Genomic DNA, 21288 nt, shown 5'->3' on the forward strand with positions numbered 1-21288 from the left:
ATTGGGATTAAAATGGATTTAATTGTCATTTTTTTAACAATCTACACAAAATACTCTGTCAAAGTGGAAGAAAAGTTATATATATTTTAAAAAGATGATTGAAAAGTAAAACACTAATATTTGGATTGGATAAGTATTCAACCCCTTGAGTTAATACATGTTAGAATCACCTTTGGCAGCAATTATAGCTGTGAGTCTTTTTGGGTAAGTCTCTAAGAGCTTTGCACATCTGGATTGTACAATATTAGCCATTACACATTTTTTATTCTTCAAGCTCTGTCAAGTTGTTTGTTGAACATTGCTAGATAGCCATTTTAAAGTCTTGCCATAGATGTTCAAGCCGATTTAAGTCAAATCTGTAAATAAGCCACTCAGAAACATTCAATGTCGTCCTGGTAAGCAATTCCAGAGTATATTTGGCCTTGTGTTTAGGTTATTGTCCTGCTAAAAGGTGAATCTCCCAGTTTCAGTTGGATGGCAGACTGAAACAGGTTTTACTCTAGGATTTTTAACTCCATTCTGTTTCTTTTTATCCCAAAAAATCCTCCCTAGTCCTTGCCGATGACAAGCATACACAGCGCATCTGTTTTCTTTGCTGTCCATGGTCTTGAATCAATAGTTAGGCCTATGTGTGGTTGTATTTATTCCGTCACTGTGCGAGTGTGACTTGTCTTTTGGAACTGTTCCTGTGAAAAGATGTGTGGCTTTTAGGTCTTATATATCACGTGGAGAATTGACGTAGCAGGTTAGGAGAATTAGGTTAAGGTTAGGACAAAGATTAGGTTTAGCTAAAATGCAAAGAAATATATACACTACCGTTAAAAAGTTTGTGGTCACTTCGAAATGTCCTTGTTTTTGAAAGAAAAGCACATTTTTTGCCCTTTAAAATAACATCAAATTGATATTTTTATGGAATATCTACATAGGCGTACAGAGGCCCATTATCAGCAACCATCACTCCTGTATTCCAATGACACGTTGTGTTAGCTAATCCAAGTTTATAATTTTAAAAGGCTAATTGATCATTAGAAACCCATTTTGCGATCATGTTAGCACAGCTGAAAACTGTTGTACTGATTAAAGATGCAATAAAAAGTATCTGGAGCATCAGCATTTGTGGGTTTGATTACAGGCTCAAAAATGCCAGAAACAAAAAGTTGAAGGCTATTCCATGTGAGAAATTGCCAAAAAAAACAGAAGATCTCATACAACGCTGTGTACTGCTCCCTTCACAGAACAGCGCAAACTGGCTCTAACCAGAATAGAAAGAGGAGTGGGAGGCCCCGGTGCACAACTGAGCAAGAGGACAAGTACATTAGTGTCTAGTTTGAGAAACAAATGCCTCACAAGTCCTCAACTGGCAGCTTCATTAAATAGTACCCGCAAAACACCAGTCTCAACATCAACAGTGAAGAGGCGACTCCGGGATGCTGGCCTTCTATGGGCATATTTTCTTTATGCAATTTTAGAATATTCGCATGAAAATCTGTCGCCAATTGGATGGAAATCTAGATACAACGTGTAATGAATTCATACTCCAGAACAGTAGAATGTTTGCGGACCGCCATAATACCATAGAAGAAGTATACGGAAGTGAACGGTGAACAATAACAATTTCCACGTTAGGGTTTTGTTATTTCTACGTTTAACACAATGGAACCCAAAATATGACAAATGTCACTCCAGAGCATCAAATATTTACCCCAGGTAGTGTTTAGCTCGCGTTGGAGACAAGACTTGGTTGATATATGTTATCTAGGTAAGTCTAGCTAGCTAGTTGTTTGTTGACGTTAGCTAACTGTAACGGTATGGTTTTTCACACTCAAATAGCCTCCATCATGGAGGTGCTAGGGAATGCAGCCGTGGTAGAGATTAGTAATGTCGTAGACAACGACTATGCAGTGTTTCGTTTGGAAATTTCTCAAAGCCAGAAAGAAAACAGCATTGCAGAGGAAACTACAGCTCCTGGAACTGAAGGTGGCACGGGAACGCAGAGAGAGGACAATGCAAGTGCGCGTATTCGCCAGTCGTGCCAGTACTTTCAACATCCTCGACCGATACAGAGGAATGGCAAGAGGTAAAGGCGTGGGTGCCTGCCGTGCGCCTAGTTCCCCTCTACACATGTGACTTGTGTTAACCAGAATTGGGTCTTGGTCAGTTTTTGGATAGTATGCAATAATAACCCAGATTGCTGAGCTATCTTGTACAAATATACAATATGGTATTCTAACCAGATTCTTGATTTATTGTATTTCCTATTTACTCATGTTAAGCAATATGATGCAAGGGACATAATTGATCTATAAATAGTATATCAATAAATTGAGAAGTGTTACCTTGCATCCTTACCAATTCTAGACAGTGTCAAAACTGTCAATAGTGTACAATATAGCATTGACAGTACCTAACCACCCCATTTCCTTTCCCCCCAATCACTCTCTCAGGTGAATGACATCTAACTGGAGGCCACAAGAGCTTTGTGAAGCCAGCAGGACACAATACATGGAATGATGACAAACCAATCACTGTTGATGAGGGGAGTGAAACCTCAACCCAGCACGTTATCACGATAGAGGTTAGTGTAATAGTATTACAGTACATCAAATGTGGACAGTTTATTTCAGAAAGGCTCCCCTCAGCTATTCACTTTCATACTTGTACACCCTCATTTATCTGCCTTAGGGGAGCTTATGAGACATCACTACGACATTGTTATCCAATACAACTCATGTACCCGTAATAACCTCTCTTCTTGTGTCAGTCTGCAGATGCCGAGGCTACAGGTCCTGTGGTCAAGCAGGAGATGACTGAAGAGGAGGACCCACAGCACAGCGGAGACGTCCAGACTGGTGCGGCAGAAGAGCTCCCTGCAGCCACGGAGGACCCCACAACCGTCCCAGTGCAGCCCAGGACCCAACACAGTATCATGGAGGTCAGTGGAACACCGTCCTCAAGTCAGAGACAGACACCAAGACTAACTAACACACAGGCTCTTACTCAAAGGATCTGACCACAGATCAGACCCAGAGAGACTGGGGGTTGGGGAGACTAGGCTGTCATCCAGAGCCAGAGGACAGTTCATTCCCGTGGGGATGGTGACCAGTGGCAGTGATGATGTGTCTTGTTCTTAGGCTAAAGAGATAGACCCTGGCAACATATCCTTTGGTTTAGAGCAGTTTTAGACTCGAGCCTGACTAGACTCCCCACAAGCATATTGGGACTTGTCTGAAGTCGGTACAGCCAATCTGCCAACTTCTGTCTGTAGGGGCTGAACGTTTGGGCTACACACTAATATGACCCCTCAGTGGAAAGGTGGAACTCTCACGTTTTGCTCTAGGATGCCGACAGGCCTCAAGACCCGTCTGAAGGTATTGGACCCGTCTGAAGGTCCCCCAGTACCAGTTGAAAAAGTGAATGGCAGTATATATGGAGTCTGTTTGGTGACATAAATAAGGGGTTAAATACATATGAAACATTATTTTTTATTTGTTCACATCTCTCAGATATAGGACAGACACTTCAGAACTAACTTCCTTTAGAACTGTTGTACAATGTTCACTTCTTAGAATAGTTTTTTTCTAACTATGGGCTTCCTGTATAGATTGGTGATGAGTGTATCATTTTCTTTAGTGATCTGAATGTCAAGGAACCTGACACTAGAGTAATCAAAGTCCACGGTGAAATGAAAATGATCATTTGACTTATTAAGAAACTCAAGTTCATTGGGAGTCCTGTCAAATAATACCAATATCATCTATATAATGTGGATGTAGTTTGATCATGGATAGAAAGGGATTTTACTCAGGGTTGGGAATGTAATCATGCTCTAAGCCAGTGGTTCCCAAACGCTTTTGGTTGGTGTACCACCAACTGAATTTTGTTCTGCTTGGAGAACCCCTGAAGTACCACCTTTTGTGCATTTTACCAGTAAGTCTATGGTCTCATGAGTCTTCTCAAGTACCCCTTGTGGATAGCCCAAGTACCCCCTGGGGTCCCAGTACCCTTGGTTGGGAACCACTGCTCTAAGCTTCCCATATAAAGATTGGCATAATTGGGTGCCATCAAACTCCCCATAGTGGTTATTTTGGTTTGTTGGAAAAAGTAACTTCTAAACATAAAAGTTATTTGTGAGTAACAGCTCTGCTAGGTTTCTGGTACATGAGGAGCTAGGCCGAGACTCTATAGGGTGTTGTTCCAAAAATAAGCTTGTGGCCTCTAGTCCACATTGGTGGGGTATTTATGTGTATAGACTTTCAACATCAAAACAGGCCACCGATATTAGCATTTTTCACACATCATGTCCAAATCATCCAAAAGTATCTCATGCGATTGTAAAGCTCAACAAAGTCACTTATAGATGTGAACAAGATGCGTGAAAAATGCTAATATCTGTCCCATGACTTGAATGGGATTTGTGCCACAAATGTTAAAACGTTAGCATGTGAAACTTGCAGGTTGTGACTTGCTTGTGACTCGAATAATAGTGACTTAGTCCCACATCTGGTTTAGAGATACAGATTGATCTGTTCTGAGGGGTCTGGAACCAGTACATTAGTTGTGTATAGGGGAGGGTCTGGTCGTAAATGAAGTGACTGAAAGTGGAGGGCGACATTCCTCCCACATGGAATTCAGATAGTTGCCTAGAAGACGGATACTTACAGGGCCGCGATTTCTTAGATTACAGGTAAAGTAATCTAAGAGACAAATCTAAATGTTGCTGGTGAAGGAGGAGGGGTGTGAGGAGGATCTGGGGAACCCTGAGTGGACCATGGTCATGGAGGACAACCAGACTACACCTCCTCCTGAACCCACAGAGGAACCAGCTGAGCAGCACAGGACCACACATAGTCTCACTGAGGTGAGCCCACTTTAAACTACTGTCTGAATGTTATTACGTCAGGGCCCGTATTATATGGAAAGATAAGCCCTCCTACTCAGACTTTTTGTGGATACGGGTCTTGATTAATTTAGCCTAAAGTATGGGACCATGCCTTTGAATTATCAAACCATTAAAATAATGTCACGTAATCAAATTAACTAACATGTTTGCATAGTACTCATAGCAATCCCTCATTGCCCAATCAGAAGATGTCCATAGCAGGGTGCTCATATCAAATTTCTTGAATCAACATCCTCTCACTCTGTATCTCTAACAGTCAGTAGACATGGAGGATGGGAAGCCTGATCTGCTGCTGGTCAAAGAGGAGACAATAGAAGACGGACCAGAGAGCATTGATCTGCTGAGTGGACTAAAGATGGGGGAGCAAGGTAAGAGAGATATGCATATAGCCCATTTTTTCCCGACAGCTAATGTCACTCCAACACAAGGCTCGTTCCTCCTCATAGCACCAGTTTCAATCCAAGTGCCAATGCAGTTTATCAAACTTCAGGCTTGTGCTACGGTCAGGTGACTTGAAAATAAAGCTCTTAGGCCATGTACACCAGTGGTGGATTTGGTTTTGAAAAATGTAAGCATATGCAAAAAAAAGGTACCTCATACCTACTGTAAAATATGGTGGTGGATCTTTGATGTTATGGGGCTATTTTGCCGTTCCGGGTTTTTGCTTTATCAGAGGTGCCAATATTTTGGACCTGAGTTCTCTGCCATGTTTGTAAAGTCTATTTTGTAACCTCTTCCTGTAGGTGATTGGCTGGAGGCTAACAGTGGAGACTGGGTGGCCATCTTGGATTCTCAGACCCAGACGGATACAGACAAGGGCCCAGGGAACGACATCAACAAGCCGGCCTGGACCAGAGGCGACATAGTGGCGGCCAGTGGATTGGACAGCATCCTCAACTCTGGGCTGGGGAACAACAGTGTTCAACACAACCAGAAACCGACAGTTGAACACAAAACATCCAAACTTAGTCTCCATGACAACAGACTGGCTGACACCAGGGCGAGGCATAGATTTGGTCCGCGGGTACAGGGAGATGTCCGTATGAGAACAGACATAGACTTGGCTAGCTATTCTCCGTCCTGCTCCTATAGTTGTGATTCAGAAAGACAAATGGCACCTCAGGTTAACCACCTAACAGGTGCTGCCTTCAGCCTGCGTTCTATAGGATCTATCAACTGGAACATGGACCCTGCGACAACACAGACACTCCCTGGCCTTTGTCCTCCTCACACTCTCCTGTTAAACCAGACCTCAGACAATGCCAGTGCCTCAACACTAAATGGCAACACAAGCCCATTGACAAATGACAGTAGTAGTAATGCTATCAGTAGATCCAGTGGCAAAGAGAAACGCTTCCCGTGTTCGTTCTGTGGGAAAGCCTTCAGTTTCCCCAAACAGATGGAGATCCACCAGAGGATGCACACGGGGGAGAAATCATTTGGCTGCCAGCTGTGCCTGGCCAGTTTCTCTCAATCCTCCAACCTGAAGAGGCACCAGAGAGTCCACACAGGGGAGAAATCCTACAGCTGCCCCCAGTGTGAGAAGAAGTTCTCCCGCCAGCACCAGCTGTAGATGCACCTGAAGGTCCACATGGGAGAGAGGCCGTTTGCCTGTACGCACTGCGGGAAGAGGTTCTCAGAGAGGAGCTCTCTCGGGATACACCAGCAGAAAATGCACACAGCCCATGTATAGAGTATATTAATATACAATGTAGTTCTGTTGGTTTTGGATGCAGTAGGGAACTGGATGAGGTGAACTGAGGAAAGAATGAGTATGATAAGGCAGAGTAGATGATATGGTGATGGTGTCTGTAAAAATGCTACACTGATGAAGAGTGACAAACTTCATGTCTTTAGGTGTTTTATAGTGAGATAATGATAGTGCCTTAATTCATGAAGTATTGAAGCTGTGTGTAATGTAGTGTTGAACCATTTCCAAAGTATTCTATTAAAGTGAAGGTACCATATCTTTCCTCCATTTAATATCTGACCTTTTCTAAGACCTCTTGTGGCAATACAGAAATTACTTATTTTTTCATCTATTTTTCTAGTGATTTTCTATCAATACAAGGCCAACATATTATCTTCCTCTTCGGCACAGCCAGAAGAGGACTGGCCACCCCCCCATAGCCTGGTTCCTCTCTAGGTTTCATCCTAAGTTCCGGCCTTTCTAGGGAGTTTTTCCTAGCCACCGTGCTTCTACACCTGCATTGTTTGGGATTTTAGGCTGGGTTTCTGTACAGCACTTGGTGACATCAGTTGACGTAATTAGGGCTTTATAAGTAAATTGGATTGATATTTACAGAAAAAGGTGAAGTGAGAAGTTATTCTACTTGTCACGTATAATTTTGTGCAATAAATGTGATTGTGATACTATATTGACTCTGTGCTAACTGACTTAGTTATTTTTGTATCATTGCAGAGACTGAGTTCAGACTTTAAAAAATAAAATAAACTCCAATGGCTCCATATTGTTAGGTACTTGAATCAGTGTTAGATGGACTTGACTGTGGTTAGCATTTTATAACATGTCATGTTTCTGTGTGTACAGCAAATAATGCTTTCATGCTTTTTTGTATAATCTTTGTTTGCAGTCTCCAGTCCATGAAGATCTGCTGATATCCGGTGTTACTGGTTGGAGAGACTGGACCTTTGAGGTGGCCCTGCATCAGGACCATGGATCAGGAGCCGTAGCTCTTCCTTCCCCAGTCGGAACCAGGACTCAACCACGGGGGACAGAGACTCCATCACAACCAGTGGACAGGTGGACTGAAAAACCTCAGTCCTGGTGGTCATCAGAGAGACAGAGACTCCAGTCAGGGATCCAGTCTGCAGCCCAGACCCTTCTCTTCACAGTCTCAGTGCAGGGATGAAGCAGGACCTGGGGCTGATAGAGATAGACCCTCCTGTTCCTATGATACAAACACCATAGTGTCCATGATGAACAGTGCAGGTTTTCCTGGGCTTCAGCCTTCACAGAGAGTGGTGGGAGACCCCCCTGGTGGTAGTCTATCAGCAGGTCTGTCTTCTCCTTCAGGTTATTGTCTAATGGCAGGTGAATGGGTTCATAGAAAGCCTGGACCTGGGTCTAGCCTTCCTCATTTACCCCACAAATGCAGACAGGGTCAGGATGAACATTCGCCACAAGAGGTACCTAGCCTATAACACAGTGGATAATCCCATCAACACCCAAACAATGGCTCAAGGAGGGAGGTCAGACTATGTCCTCTGCTGTCATTTGGTCACAACATGGGAGGCAGAGTATTAGGACGGACGCAGACAAGCCGGCTCATACGAACTATGTGAAGACGCACCAGACTGTTCACAAGGAGAGGCCCATCAAGTGCAAACTATTTTTACAAGAACTTCTCCTACCTGACTAGCCTTATCAGACACAGGAGTGTCCACCAAGGGGATAAATCATAGCGGTGTGGCTTGATATGTATGCAGGGTGTCTTGGTAAGAGGGTAATTAATACCCCGCATTAACCTTTTAACTTGTCATTTGAAACAGGCTTGAGTAAATACCTGTTTTTAGAGAGACAGTGAACTTCAGATAGAACAAGGACAGTTTAATATTTACCCTACTGAGGTGATTAGAAAATAATTACTTTATTCCATCACTCTATTCTTGCTAACACACTGTCCTTTCTAAACAAGTACTCTCAGCTTGAAAGATAGTGATCATGAATAGGAGATTGTAATAAGCAGTTCCCGTTTAAATTTAACCACACCCTTTGAGCTATGACATCAGCCAATAAGATCCTTGCTCTGTAAACGGAAGTAAACAGTGAACAAGTTCTACGTTTATCGTTTTTGTTATTTATAAGTTCCTTAAACACTGGTACTCAACGTGACTCATTTAACTGCGCAGCATCATATACTTACCACATTTAGTGTTTAATTCGCTTTAGAGACAGGACATGATAGGTGTTCCAGGTAACGCTAGCTAGCTGCTAACAATGGCTAATTGTATGGGGTTTCACACTCAAATAGCCTCCATCATGGAGGTGCTAGCGAATGCAGCCGTGGCAGAGGTATGTAAACTCGTAGATGACGACTATGCAGTGTTTCGTTTGGAAATAACTCAAAGCCAGAAAGAAAACATGGCATTGCGCAGGAAACTACAGCTACTGGAAGTGAAGGTGGCACGGGAGCGCGTCTTCGCCAGTCGTCCCAGAAGTGTCAAGATCGTCGACCGATACAGAGGAATAGAAAGAGGTACATTTTGCAAAAGGCCGAGGATGCGTGGCTTTCGTATACAGTGAGTGTACAAAACACGAACGACCCTCATCAGAAAAGCTTCAATTCGTCGGTGCATGGACTTTACAAGGTGTCGAAATGGTTCTGCAGGGATGCTGGCCCATGTTGCCTCCAATGCTCCCCAAACGTGTCGCAGGTCTTGACGCAAACCGGTGCGCCTGGCACCTACTACCATACCCTGTTCAAATGCACTTGAAATATTTCGTCTTGCCCATTCAACCTCTGAATGGCACACACACAATCCATGTCACAACGCTTAAAAATCATTCTTCACCTACACTGATTTGAAGTGGATTTAACAAGTGACATCAGTAAGGGATCATAGCTTTCACCTGGTCAGTCTGTCATAGACAGAGCAGGTGTTCTTAATGTTTTGTACACTCAGTGTATATTTATATTAAAAACCAAAGTCTAATGGTTTTACCCAAAAATGAAGGACTCATTAGCCTATTCTGTTTTTGTCATCGAGGTCTCGTTGTCATCGAGGTCTCAATGCTGCTCATTGAATGGCATACTTTGAGCTGTACCAAAAAGTGCTATTGGCATGACATGAAACATGTATGCTACATTTGTTATAGGCCTAACGTTTTTGTTGTTGACAACATAGAATTAGGAATTATAATACTTTTTAATAGGATCTCTATATGGGTGACACTATCTCGATCATTTGCAGATTTTAAGCATGTGTCCGTTAGGACTTTTAACCTGATTTAGACGGAGCAATAAAATACCTACTCGTGGTCTTCTTAAATGAAACTAGTTTTTTTCCAGTATTAGTGGATCACAATACCACGGAGGAGTTTACAAGGGAGGAAGTTTTATTCCATAGGCTGGGATCGGCATTATGCAGCTGTTGCAAAGAGCGCATTTTCACTGGCTGTCCACGGGTCGCATAAACAATGATTAATAGGCAGCTTAGCCTACACTTCTTCAATTCAACCATCATTGGGGTAAAATACACCTATACATTTGTGAACAGTCATCCACAACTACCACAGCAGAGGTGTGAATCACATTGCTATGTAGACATCAATAATAAGCCTAAGTGTTATCCGTATCGCCCGTAGGCTACACCACTGCTGTGCCACGTTTCGTAAACAACAGGTGTAGACTAACAGTGACATGCTTTCTCACAGGCCCTTCCCAACAATGCAGAGAGAAATAATAGCAAAGTCCTAATAAAATACACAATGAGTAACTAACTTCTCTATATACAATGGGTACCAGTCCCTAGCCGATGTGCAGATATGTACATATAACTAGGAATAACGTGACTAGGCAACAGGATGGATAATAAAGAGCAGCAGGGTATATGAGGATTCCAAAAAGTTAGTGCAAAAAGGGTCAATGCAGATACTTAACCAAATAGCTACCCGGATGAACTATTTAGCAGTCTTATGGCTTGGGGGTAGAAGCTGTCCAGGGTCCTGTTGGTTCCAGACTAGGTGCATCGTTACCGCTTGCTGTGCGGTAGCCAAGAGAACAGTCGATGACTTGGGTGGCTGGAGTCTTTGACCATTTCTAGGGCCTTCCTGCCTGGTATAGAGTTCCTGGATGGCAAGGAGCTTGGCCCGAGTGATGTATTGGGCCGTACGCACTACCCTCTGTAGTGCCTTGCAGTTGGATACCAAGCTGTAGCCATACCAAGCGGTGATGCAGCCAGTCAAGATGCTGTCAATTGTGTAGCTCTAGAATCTTTTCAGCCTTCTTAGGGGGAACAGGCGTTGACGTGCCCTCTTCACGGCTGTGTTGGTGTGTGTGGACCATGATAGATCCTTAGTGATGTGGACACTGAGGAATGAAGCTCTCGACCTGCTCCACTACAGACCCGTCCATGTGAATGGGGGCGATGATAGTGTTGGAGTCCCTGAGGGGCCCCCGTGTTGAGGGTCAGTGTGGCAGATGTGTTGTGGCCTGCCCTCACCACCTGAGGGTGGCCCGTCAGGAATTACAGGATCCAGTTGCAGAGGGAGGTGTTCAGTCCCAGGGTCCTTAGCTTAGTGATGAGCTTGGAGGGCACTATGGTGTTGAACGCTGAGCTTTAGTCAATGAACAGCATTCTCACATAGATGTTATTGGCCGCGCACGACTCCAACACTATCATCAAGTTTGCTGACAGCACAATGTTGGGAGGCCTGATCACAGACGACGATGAAACAGCCTATAGGGACAAAGGAGCTGATTGTGGACTACAGGAAATGGAGGGCCGAGCACGCCCCCATTCACATCGACAGGGCTGTAGTGGAGTAGGTCGAGCGCTTCATTCCTCAGTGTCCACATCACAAAGGATCTATTATGGTCCACACACACCAACACAGTCATGAACAGGGCTCACATCATCCCATACTTATTAATGAAGCCGGTGACTGGTAAACTCATCAATGCCACTTGATGAATCCCAAAACATATTCCAGTCTGTGCTAGCAAAACAGTCCTGTAGCTTAGCATGCGCTTCATCGGACCACTTCCTTATTGAGCGCGTCACTTGTACTCCCTGTTTGAGTTTTTCTTGTAAGCAGGAATGCGGAGGATAGAGTTAAGGTCAGATTTTCCAAATGAAGGGCGAGGGAGAGATTTGTATGCATTTCTTTGTTGTGGAGTAAAGGTGATCTAGAGTTTTCTCCTTTAGTTGCTCAGGTGACTTGCTGGTAGAAATGGATTTCACTTTCCCTACATTAAAATTACTGGCCACTAGAAGCGCCGCCTCTGGATGAGCATTTTCTTGTTTGCTTATGGCCCTATACAGCTTGTCTTAGTACCAGCTTCGGTTTGTGGTGGTAAATAAACAGCTACGGAAATATAAACTCTCTTGGTAAATAGTATGGTCTACAGTTTATCATAAGGTATTCTATCTTGAGCGAGCAGAAACTTGAGACTTCCTTATTATTAGAGATTGCACACCAGCTATTGTTAACACACCCCTCCCCCCTAACTTTACCCGATGCTGCCGTACGGACTTGACGATGCATAGAAAAACCATCCTTGTTCAGCCACGAATCCGAGAAACATAGGATATTTCAGTTCTTCAGGTCCCGTTGATAGGATAGTCTCGACCGGAGCTCATCCAGTTTGTTCTCCAGTGATTATACGTTCGCCAATAGAATGGAGAGTAGTGGCGGATTATTTCTCTCTTAAGCAGTCTTTTCCAAGTCTTGGGTAGGGCCTGTTCCGGGGTTTGCAGTATGTCCTGTATTTGGTTGAGCCGTCCAAAATGTTACATATTGCAGCTTTAAGATCAGTGCAAAAACCACGCAAAAATAGCTGAATTGGTCAGAAGAAAACGGCAGCGCTCCATTGCAGTACTATTCATTGCGGTGCCATTTCCCTTGTTATCCTTACCTCCAAGGATTTATCCAAGTTGTTTGTATAATCTTTGATGCCGATAGAAGTTGCACCATTGGAAGACATACAGTAGCTTGCACTATAGCCTACAAACGTATTCCTGCAATCCTTCAAACGGATTTGGTGTGCCATCATAGTGGTCTCTGACTTGTGGTCAGACTCGCTCAGTATTTCGTAAACATCCTTTCTGAATTTAAAAGTAATCCTAGAAGTAATCATCTTTTTTTCAAAAGTAACTGTAATCTGATAATATTTTTTCTGTTAGAGTTTTCTTTATCAGTTACATGTAATCTGTTACTCCCCAACCCTGTCCCCGCATTACTTAGCTATCTTGCACGCAGACACAACCAGATTCTAACCAGATTCTTTATTTACTGCATTTCCTATTATTTACTTAATGAAAACAATGTGATACATACATTAATAAATAGTATATCAAGAAGTTATGACAAGTGTTACCTTATATCCTAGCCAATTCTAGACAGTGTCAATAAATATACTGTTGAGCATTGACAGTAGCTCACCTTACCACCTCGTTTCCCCCAATCACTCTCTCAGGTGAAGGACATCTCACTACAGGCCACAGGAGCTTTGTGAAGCCAGCAGGACACAATGCGTGGAGAGATGACCAACCCATAGCTGTTGATGAGGGGAGTGGAACCTCAACCCAGCACGTTATTGTGATGGAGGTCAGTGTAATAGTGTTGCATAAAAAATGTGTTTGTAAATCAAATGTGGCCTGTTTATTTTCAGAAAGGCTCTCCTCAGCTATTCACTTGCTTACATGAAACCCAGCACAAAAAGTTTAGGGAATGATTCATATTTTTGCATCACAAAAGAGTTTAGGGTGAATAAAAATGTGCACTGTACAGTAGCCATTAGTAAATGGTAGTAAATATGAACTATTTAGATCTTATTTAATTATGAAAAAATTATTAAACTGCCATAAACTCAAACTATTCCTTAGATATTTACCTACTAGAAACAATTTGAATATTAAACTCACAAAAATTACACACACTTACCATAAAATGTGTTAATTGTAATTGTGATGGTAGCCATTTTGAAGAACCATAAAGAAAAAATTATGGTGACACACCCACACGTGATATCATTGAAAAGCCCAGAATGTCCTCTCAAAGTTACAACAGGAACTAACACAGCGGCATGTATGGCCTTAAATCCAAAAAACAAATACTCATTAGAAAGGACAAAAATGTATTGCTGGATCTCGGGGGATATTTCAGGAAGGCTCCCCTCAGCTATTCACTTGCTTACATGCGCATCCTCATTTTTCTGCCATAGGGGAGCTTATGAGACTTCAAGACATTGTTATCCAATACAGCTCATGTACCGGTAATAACCTCCTCTCTTCTTGTGTCAGTCTGCAGATGCAGAGACTGCAGGTCCTGAAGGATTGTCTCTGGTCAAGCAGGAGAGGTCTGAAGGAGAGGAGGACCGTCGGCACAGCAGGCACATCCAGACTGGAGCAGCAGCTGGAGCGCCCCCTGTAGCCACGGTAGACCATACCATCACCCCAGCGCATCTCTGGACCCGAAGCAGAATCACGGAGGTCAGTGGAACGCCGAATGCAGTCCTCAAGTCAGAGAAAGACATCAAGACTTTAGCTGTAACACAAAGGCTGTTACACACAGGATCTGACCACAGATCAGACCCAGAGAGACTGGGGCCGGGGAGACCGGGCTGTCCTCCTGCTCCTGGCTCAGAGTTTTTACCGGTATTTCAACATAGCCAAAGGGTGGTTAATTCCCATGGAGATGGTGATGCGTTAGCCACTGGCGGTGATGATCTGTCTTGTTTTTACACTACAGAGATGGACCCTGGAAACATGCCCTTGGGTTTAGAGACACAGACTGATCTTTCTAGACGGGACTGGAACCAGTACAGTAGTAGTGTATACTCTGAAGGGCGCCTAGATGAGAAAGGGGAGGGTCTGGTCATAGATGAAGTGACTATGAAAGTGGAGGGTGACGTTCCTCCCACATGGAATGCAGATAATCATCACCTAGGAGATGGACACTTACAGGGCAGAGATTTCTTAAATTACAGGGAAAGGTTAGAGACAAATCCAAATGGCTCTACCCACTCTCCTTTACACACGTTCAGGGATCGCGCCCCAGTGTCCACGTCGATGGGGCCTTCGGATTCACACGGCCGCTTCCTTTTCGACAGGGCTAGAGCCCAGGCTCAGGGAGGGGGAGAAACGTCAGGCAGTAGTAAGGGAAAACGGTTCCTCTGCATGTTCTGTAACAAAGGCTTCAGCTGCCCCCAGAAGGTAGAGATCCACCAGAGGTTCCACACAGGGGAGAAACCCTTCAGTTGTACCCAGTGTCACATGCACTTTGCCCAGGCTGGTGACCTGAAGAGGCACCAGAGGATCCACACAGGGGAGAAACCCTACAACTGCCCCCAGTGTGAGAAGAGGTTCTCCCGCCAGGACCACCTGAAGATGCACCTGAAGGTCCACACGGGAGAGAGGCCGTTCGCCTGTACGCACTGCGGGAAAAGGTTCTCAGAGAGGAGCTACCTCAGGATACACCAGGAGAAAAACCATTCCACTCTATAACATAGAAAGTAACCATTCCACTCGATAGCTTCTGACGTTTAGCTCAAACCCTGCATTAAAGAAAAATATGCATTTTCATTGTTGTCAGCAGAAAAGATCCACAGATGCTTTTGGAATAATGAGAGTAACAGATTTCAGTGTTGAATATTCCAGGGTAGAATATTGCATACAGACATTGTGTGATAGATACAGCATATACAGTGCCTTGCGAAAGTATTTGGCCCCCTTGAACTTTGCGACCTTTTGCCACATTTCAGGCTTCAAACATAAAGATATAAAACTATTTTTTTGTGAAGAATCAACAACAAGTGGGACACAATCATGAAGTGGAACGACATTTATTGGATATTTCAAACTTTTTAAACAAATCAAAAACTGAAAAATTGGGCGTGCAAAATTACTCAGCCCCTTTACTTTCAGTGCAGCAAACTCTCTCCAGAAGTTCAGTGAGGATCTCTGAATGATCCAATGTTGACCTAAATGACTAATGATGATAAATACAATCCACCTGTGTGTAATCAAGTCTCCGTATAAACGCACCTGCACTGTGATAGTCTCAGAGGTCCGTCAAAGGCGCAGAGAGCATCATGAAGAACAAGGAACACACCAGGCAGGTCCGAGATACTGTTGTGAAGAAGTTTAAAGCCGGATTTGGATACTAAAAGATTTCCCAAGCTTTAAACATCCCAAGGAGCACTGTGCAAGCGATAATATTGAAATGGAAGGAGTATCAGACCACTGCAAATCTACCAAGACCTGGCCGTCCCTCTAAACTTTCAGCTCATACAAGGAGAAGACTGATCAGAGATGCAGCCAAGAGGCCCATGATCACTCTGGATGAACTGCAGAGATCTACAGCTGAGGTGGGAGACTGTCCATAGGACAACAATCAGTCGTATATTGCACAAATCTGGCCTTTATGGAAGAGTGGCAAGAAGAAAGCCATTTCTTAAAGATATCCATAAAAAGTGTTGTTTAAAGTTTGCCACAAGCCACCTGGGAGACACACCAAACATGTGGAAGAAGGTGCTCTGGTCAGATGAAACCAAAATGGAACTTTTTGGCAACAATGCAAAACCTTATGTTTGGCGTAAAAGCAACACAGCTGAACACACCATCCCCACTGTCAAACATGGTGGTGGCAGCATCATGGTTTGGGCCTGCTTTTCTTCAGCAGGGACAGGGAAGATGGTTAAAATTGATGGGAAGATGGATGGAGCCAAATACAGGACCATTCTGGAAGAAAACCTGATGGAGTCTGCAAAAGACCTGAGACTGGGACGGAGATTTGTCTTCTAACAAGACAATGATCCAAAACATAAAGCAAAATCTACAATGGAATGGTTCAAAAATAAACATATCCAGGTGTTAGAATGGCCAAGTCAAAGTCCAGACCTGAATCCAATCGAGAATCTGTGGAAAGAACTGAAAACTGCTGTTCACAAATGCTCTCCATCCAACCTCACTGAGCTCGAGCTGTTTTGCAAGGAGGAATGGGAAGAAATTTCAGTCTCTCGATGTGCAAAACTGATAGAGACATACCCCAAGCGACTTACAGCTGTAATCGCAGCAAAAGGTGGCGCTACAAAGTATTAACTTAAGGGGGCTGAATAATTCTGCACTCCCAATTTTTCAGTTTTTGATTTGTTAAAAAAGTTTGAAATATCCAATAAATGTCGTTCCACTTCATGATTGTGTCCCACTTGTTGTTGATTCTTCACAAAAAAAATACAGTTTTATATCTTTATGTTTGAAGCCTGAAATGTGGCAAAAGGTCGCAAAGTTCAAGGGGGCCGAATACTTTCGCAAGGCACTGTATATACACTGCTCAAAAAAATAAAGGGAACACTAAAATAACACATCCTAGATCTGAATGAATGAAATATTATTATTAAATACTTTTTTCTTTACATAGTTGAATGTGCTGACAACAAAATCACACACAAATTATCTCTGGAAATCTAATTTATCAACCCATGGAGGTTGGGATTTGGAGTCACACTCAAAATTAAAGTGGAAAACCACACTACAGGCTGATCCAACTTTGATGTAATGTCCTTAAAACAAGTCAAAATGAGGCTCAGTAGTGTGTGTGGCCTCCACGTGTCTGTATGATCTACCTACAATGCCTGGGCATGCTCCTGATGAGGTGGCGGATGGTCTCCTGAGGGATCTCCTCCCAGACCTGGACTAAAGCATCCGCCAACTCCTGGACAGTCTGTGGTGCAACGTGGCGTTGGTGGATGGAGCGAGACATGATGTCCCAGATGTGCTCAATTGGATTCAGGTCTGGGGAACGGGTGGGCCAGTCCATAGCATCAATGCCTTCCTCTTGCAGGAACTGCTGACACACTCCAGCCACATGAGGTCTAGCATTGTCTTGCATTAGGAGGAACCCAGGGCCAACCACACCAGCATATGGTCTCACAAGGGGTATGAGGATCTCATCTTGGTACCTAATGGCAGTCAGGCTACCTCTGGCGAGCACATGGAGGGCTGTGCGGCCCCCCAAAGAAATGCTACCCTACACCATGACTGACCCACCACCAAACCGGTCATGCTGGAGGATGTTGCAGGCAGCAGAAGGTTCTCCACAGTGTCTCCAGACTGTTACGTCTGTCACATGTGCTCAGTGTGAACCTGCTTTCATCTGTGAAGAGCACAGGGCGCCAGTGGCGAATTTGCCAATCTTGGTGTTCTCTGGCAAATGTCAAACGTCCTGCACGGTGTTGGGCTGTAAGCACAACCCCCACCTGTGGACGTCGGGCCCTCATACCACCCTCATGGAGTCCGTTTCTGACCGTTTGAGCAGACACATGCACATTTGTGGCCTGCTGGAGGTCATTTTGCAGGGCTCTGGCAGTGCTCCTCCTCCTTGTACAAAGGCGGAGGTAGCGGTCCTGCTGCTGGGTTGTTGCCCTCCTACGGCCTCCTCCACGTCTCCTGATGTACTGGCCTGTCTCCTGGTAGCGCCTCCATGCTCTGGACACTACGCTGACAGACACAGCAAACCTTCTTGCCACATCTCTCATTGATGTGCCATGCTGGATGAGCTGCACTACCTGAGCCACTTGTGTGGGTTGTAGACTCCGTCTCATGCTACCACTAGAGTGACTACATCAGCCAGGAAGCATAGGAACTGAGAAGTGGTCTGTGGTCCCCACCTGCAGAACCACTCCTTTATTGGGGGTGTCTTGCTAAATGCCTACAATTTCCACCTGTTGTCTATTCCATTTGCACAACAGCATGTGACATTTATTGTCAATCAGTGTTGCTTCCTAAGTGGACAGTTTGATTTCACAGAAGTGTGATTGACTTGGAGTTACATTGTGTTGTTGAAGTGTTCCCTTTATTTTTTTGAGCAGTATATATATATATATATATACACAGTGTACAAAACATTAGGAACACCTGCTCTTTCCATGACAGAGTGACCAGGTGAAAACTATGATCCCTTATTGATGTCACTTGCTAGATCCACTTCAATCAGAGTAGATGAAGGGGAGGAGACAGGTTAATTAATGATTTTCAAGCCTTGAGACAGGGATGGTGTGCCACTGCCATTCAGAGGGTGAATGGGCAAGGCAACATATTTAAGTGCCTTTGAACGGGTAATGATAGTAGGTGCCAAACGCACTGGTTTGTGTCAAGAACTGCAAAGCTGCTGGGTTTTTCACACTCAACAATTTATAATGCCTATCACGAATTATCCACCACCCAAAGGACATCTAGTCAACTTGACACAACTGTGGGAAGCATTGAAGTCAACAGGCCAGCATCCCTGTGGAATGGAGAGTCCAAAAGGGGGTGCAACTCAATATTTGGAAGGTGTTCCTAATGTTTTGGACACTCAGTGTATGTTAATGTCATTATTTGGCAACAGTTACATCAGATGTATCTGATTCAATTAAAATGAGTTTGTCAATGACATGTTTGTTCTACATTGTATACAGTGAGCTCAAAGTATTGGGACTGACACATTTTGTGTTGTTCTGGCTCTGTAATCCAGCACTTTGGATTTGAAATGATACAATGTCTATGAGGTTTAAGTGCAGACCCACCTTTAATTTGAGGGTATTTTCATCCATATCGAGGGAAAAGTTTAGAAATTACAGCACTTTTTGAAACATAGTCCTCCCATTTTAGGGGACCAACGTATTGGGACAAATTCACTTACAGTTGAAGTCGGAAGTTTACATAAACTTAGGTTGGAGTCATTAAAACAATTTTTTCAACAAACTATAGTTTTGGCAAATCGGTTAGGACATCTACTTTGTGCATGACACAAGTAATTTTTCAAACAATTGTTTACAGACAGATTATTTCACTTAATTGACTGTACACAATTCTAGTGGGTCAGAAGTTTACATACACTAAGTTGACTGTGCCTTTTAACAGCTTGGAAAATTCCAGAAAATTATGTTATGGCTTTAGAAGCTTCTGATAGGCTAATTGACGTCAATTGGAGGTGTATCTGTGGATGTACCTTCAAACTCAGTGCCTCATTGCTTGACATCATGGGAAAATCAAAAGAAATCAGCCAAAATTGTAGACCTCCACAAGTCTGGTTCATCCATGGGAGCAATTTTCAAACGCCTGAAGGTACCACGTTCATCTGTACAAACAATAGTACACAATAATAAACACCATGGGACCACGCAGCCGTTATACCGCTCAGGAAGGAGAAGCATTCTGTCTCCTAGAGATGAACGTACTTTGGTGTCTGAAAAGTGCAAATCAATCCCAGAACAACAGCAAAGGACCTTGTGAAGATGCTGGAGAAACAGGTACAAAAGTATCTATATCCACAGTAAAAACGAGTCCTATGTCGACATAACCTGAAAGGCCGCTCAGCAAGGAAGAAGCCACTGGTCCAAAACCACCATAAAAAAGCCGGACTACGGTTTGCAACTGCACATGGGGACAAAGATCATATTTTTTGGAAAAATGTCCTCTGGTCTGATGAAACAAAAATAGAACTGTTTGGCCATAATGAGCATTGTTATGTTTGGAGGAAAAAGGGGGAGGCTTGCAAGCCAAAGAATACCATCCCAACCGTGAAACACGGGGGTGGCAGCATCATATTGTGGGGGTGCTTTGCTGCAGGAGAGACTGGTGCACTTCACAAAAAAGATGGCATCATGAAAAAGTAAAATTATATGGATGTTTTGAAGCAACATCTCAAGACATCAGTCAGGAAGTTAAAGCTTGGCCGCAAATGGGTCTTCCAAATGGACAATGACCCCAAGCATACTTCCAAATTTGTGGGCAGAACTGAAAAAGCGTGTTTTGAGCAAGGAGGCCTACAAACCTGACTCAGTTACACTAGCTCTGTCAGGAGGAATGTGCCAAAATTCATCCCAATTATTGTGGAAAGCTTCTGGAAGGCTACCTGAAACGTTTGACCCAAATTTAAACAATTTAAAGGCAATGCTACCAAATACTAATTGAGTGTATGTAAACTTCTGACCGACTGGGAAATAAATAAAAGATTCTCTCCACTATTATTCTGACATTTTACATTCTAAAAAATAAAGTGGTGATCCTAACGGACCTAAAACAGGGAATATTTACTGGGATTAAATGTCAGGAATTGTGAAAAACGTTTTTATTTTTTATTTCACCTTTATTTAACCAGGTCTGCTAGTTGAGAACAAGTTCTCATTTACAACTGCCGCCTGGCCAAGATAAAGAAAAGCAGTGTGACACAAAAAACAACAGAGCTGCACATGGAATAAACAAACATTCAGTCAAAAACACAATAGAGAAAAAAGTATATATACAGTGTGCAAATGAGGTAAGATAAGGGAATAAATTGGCCACAGTGGTGAAATAATTACAATTTAGCAACTAAACACTGGAGTGATAGATGTGCAAAATATGAATGTGCAAGTAGAGATACTGGGGTATAAAGTAGCAACAAAAAAAAAATAACAGTATGGGAATGAGGTAGTTGGATGAACTATTTACAGATAGGATATGTACAGGTGCAGTGATCTGTGAGCTGGTGCTTAAAGTTAGTGAGGGAGATATGGATCTCCAGCTTCAGTGACATTTGCAATTCGTTCCAGTCATTGGCAGCAGAGAACTGGAAGGAATGACGTTCCGACCTCGGAATTGGCTTTGGGGGTGACCAGGAAAATATACCTGCTGAAGCGCGTGCTATGGTTGGGTGCTGCTATGGTGACCCGTGAGCT

The 21288-nt window shown here is 43.5% G+C and overlaps 2 protein-coding genes and 1 long non-coding RNA gene across 3 annotated transcripts; all 3 read left to right on the forward strand.

Moving 5' to 3' along the window:
- The first annotated feature begins 1392 nt into the window (after positions 1–1392).
- Positions 1393–4343, forward strand: LOC149980155 (uncharacterized). Its single transcript, XR_016483881.1, has 3 exons — positions 1393–2077; positions 2445–2575; positions 2762–4343. It is a non-coding gene; the product is annotated as an uncharacterized LOC149980155 (long non-coding RNA).
- Positions 4344–4677: 334 nt separating this feature from the next.
- On the forward strand, positions 4678–7278 carry LOC118936894 (uncharacterized). The gene is made up of 3 exons (XM_036934540.2): positions 4678–4858; positions 5157–5268; positions 5644–7278. Exons 1-3 carry the CDS (start codon positions 4712–4714, stop codon positions 6471–6473), a joined length of 1089 nt encoding a protein of 362 aa, XP_036790435.2. The 5' UTR covers positions 4678–4711; the 3' UTR covers positions 6474–7278.
- On the forward strand, positions 7136–16780 carry LOC110534677 (uncharacterized). The gene is made up of 3 exons (XM_021619607.3): positions 7136–9120; positions 13063–13193; positions 13889–16780. Exons 1-3 carry the CDS (start codon positions 8862–8864, stop codon positions 15089–15091), a joined length of 1593 nt encoding a protein of 530 aa, XP_021475282.3. The 5' UTR covers positions 7136–8861; the 3' UTR covers positions 15092–16780.
- The last annotated feature ends 4508 nt before the right edge of the window (positions 16781–21288 follow it).

The sequence above is a fragment of the Oncorhynchus mykiss genome, chromosome 10, assembly GCF_057628025.1.
Source record: "Oncorhynchus mykiss isolate SJ-2025 chromosome 10, ASM5762802v1, whole genome shotgun sequence".
In the NCBI taxonomy this organism is placed as follows: Eukaryota; Metazoa; Chordata; class Actinopteri; order Salmoniformes; family Salmonidae; genus Oncorhynchus; species Oncorhynchus mykiss.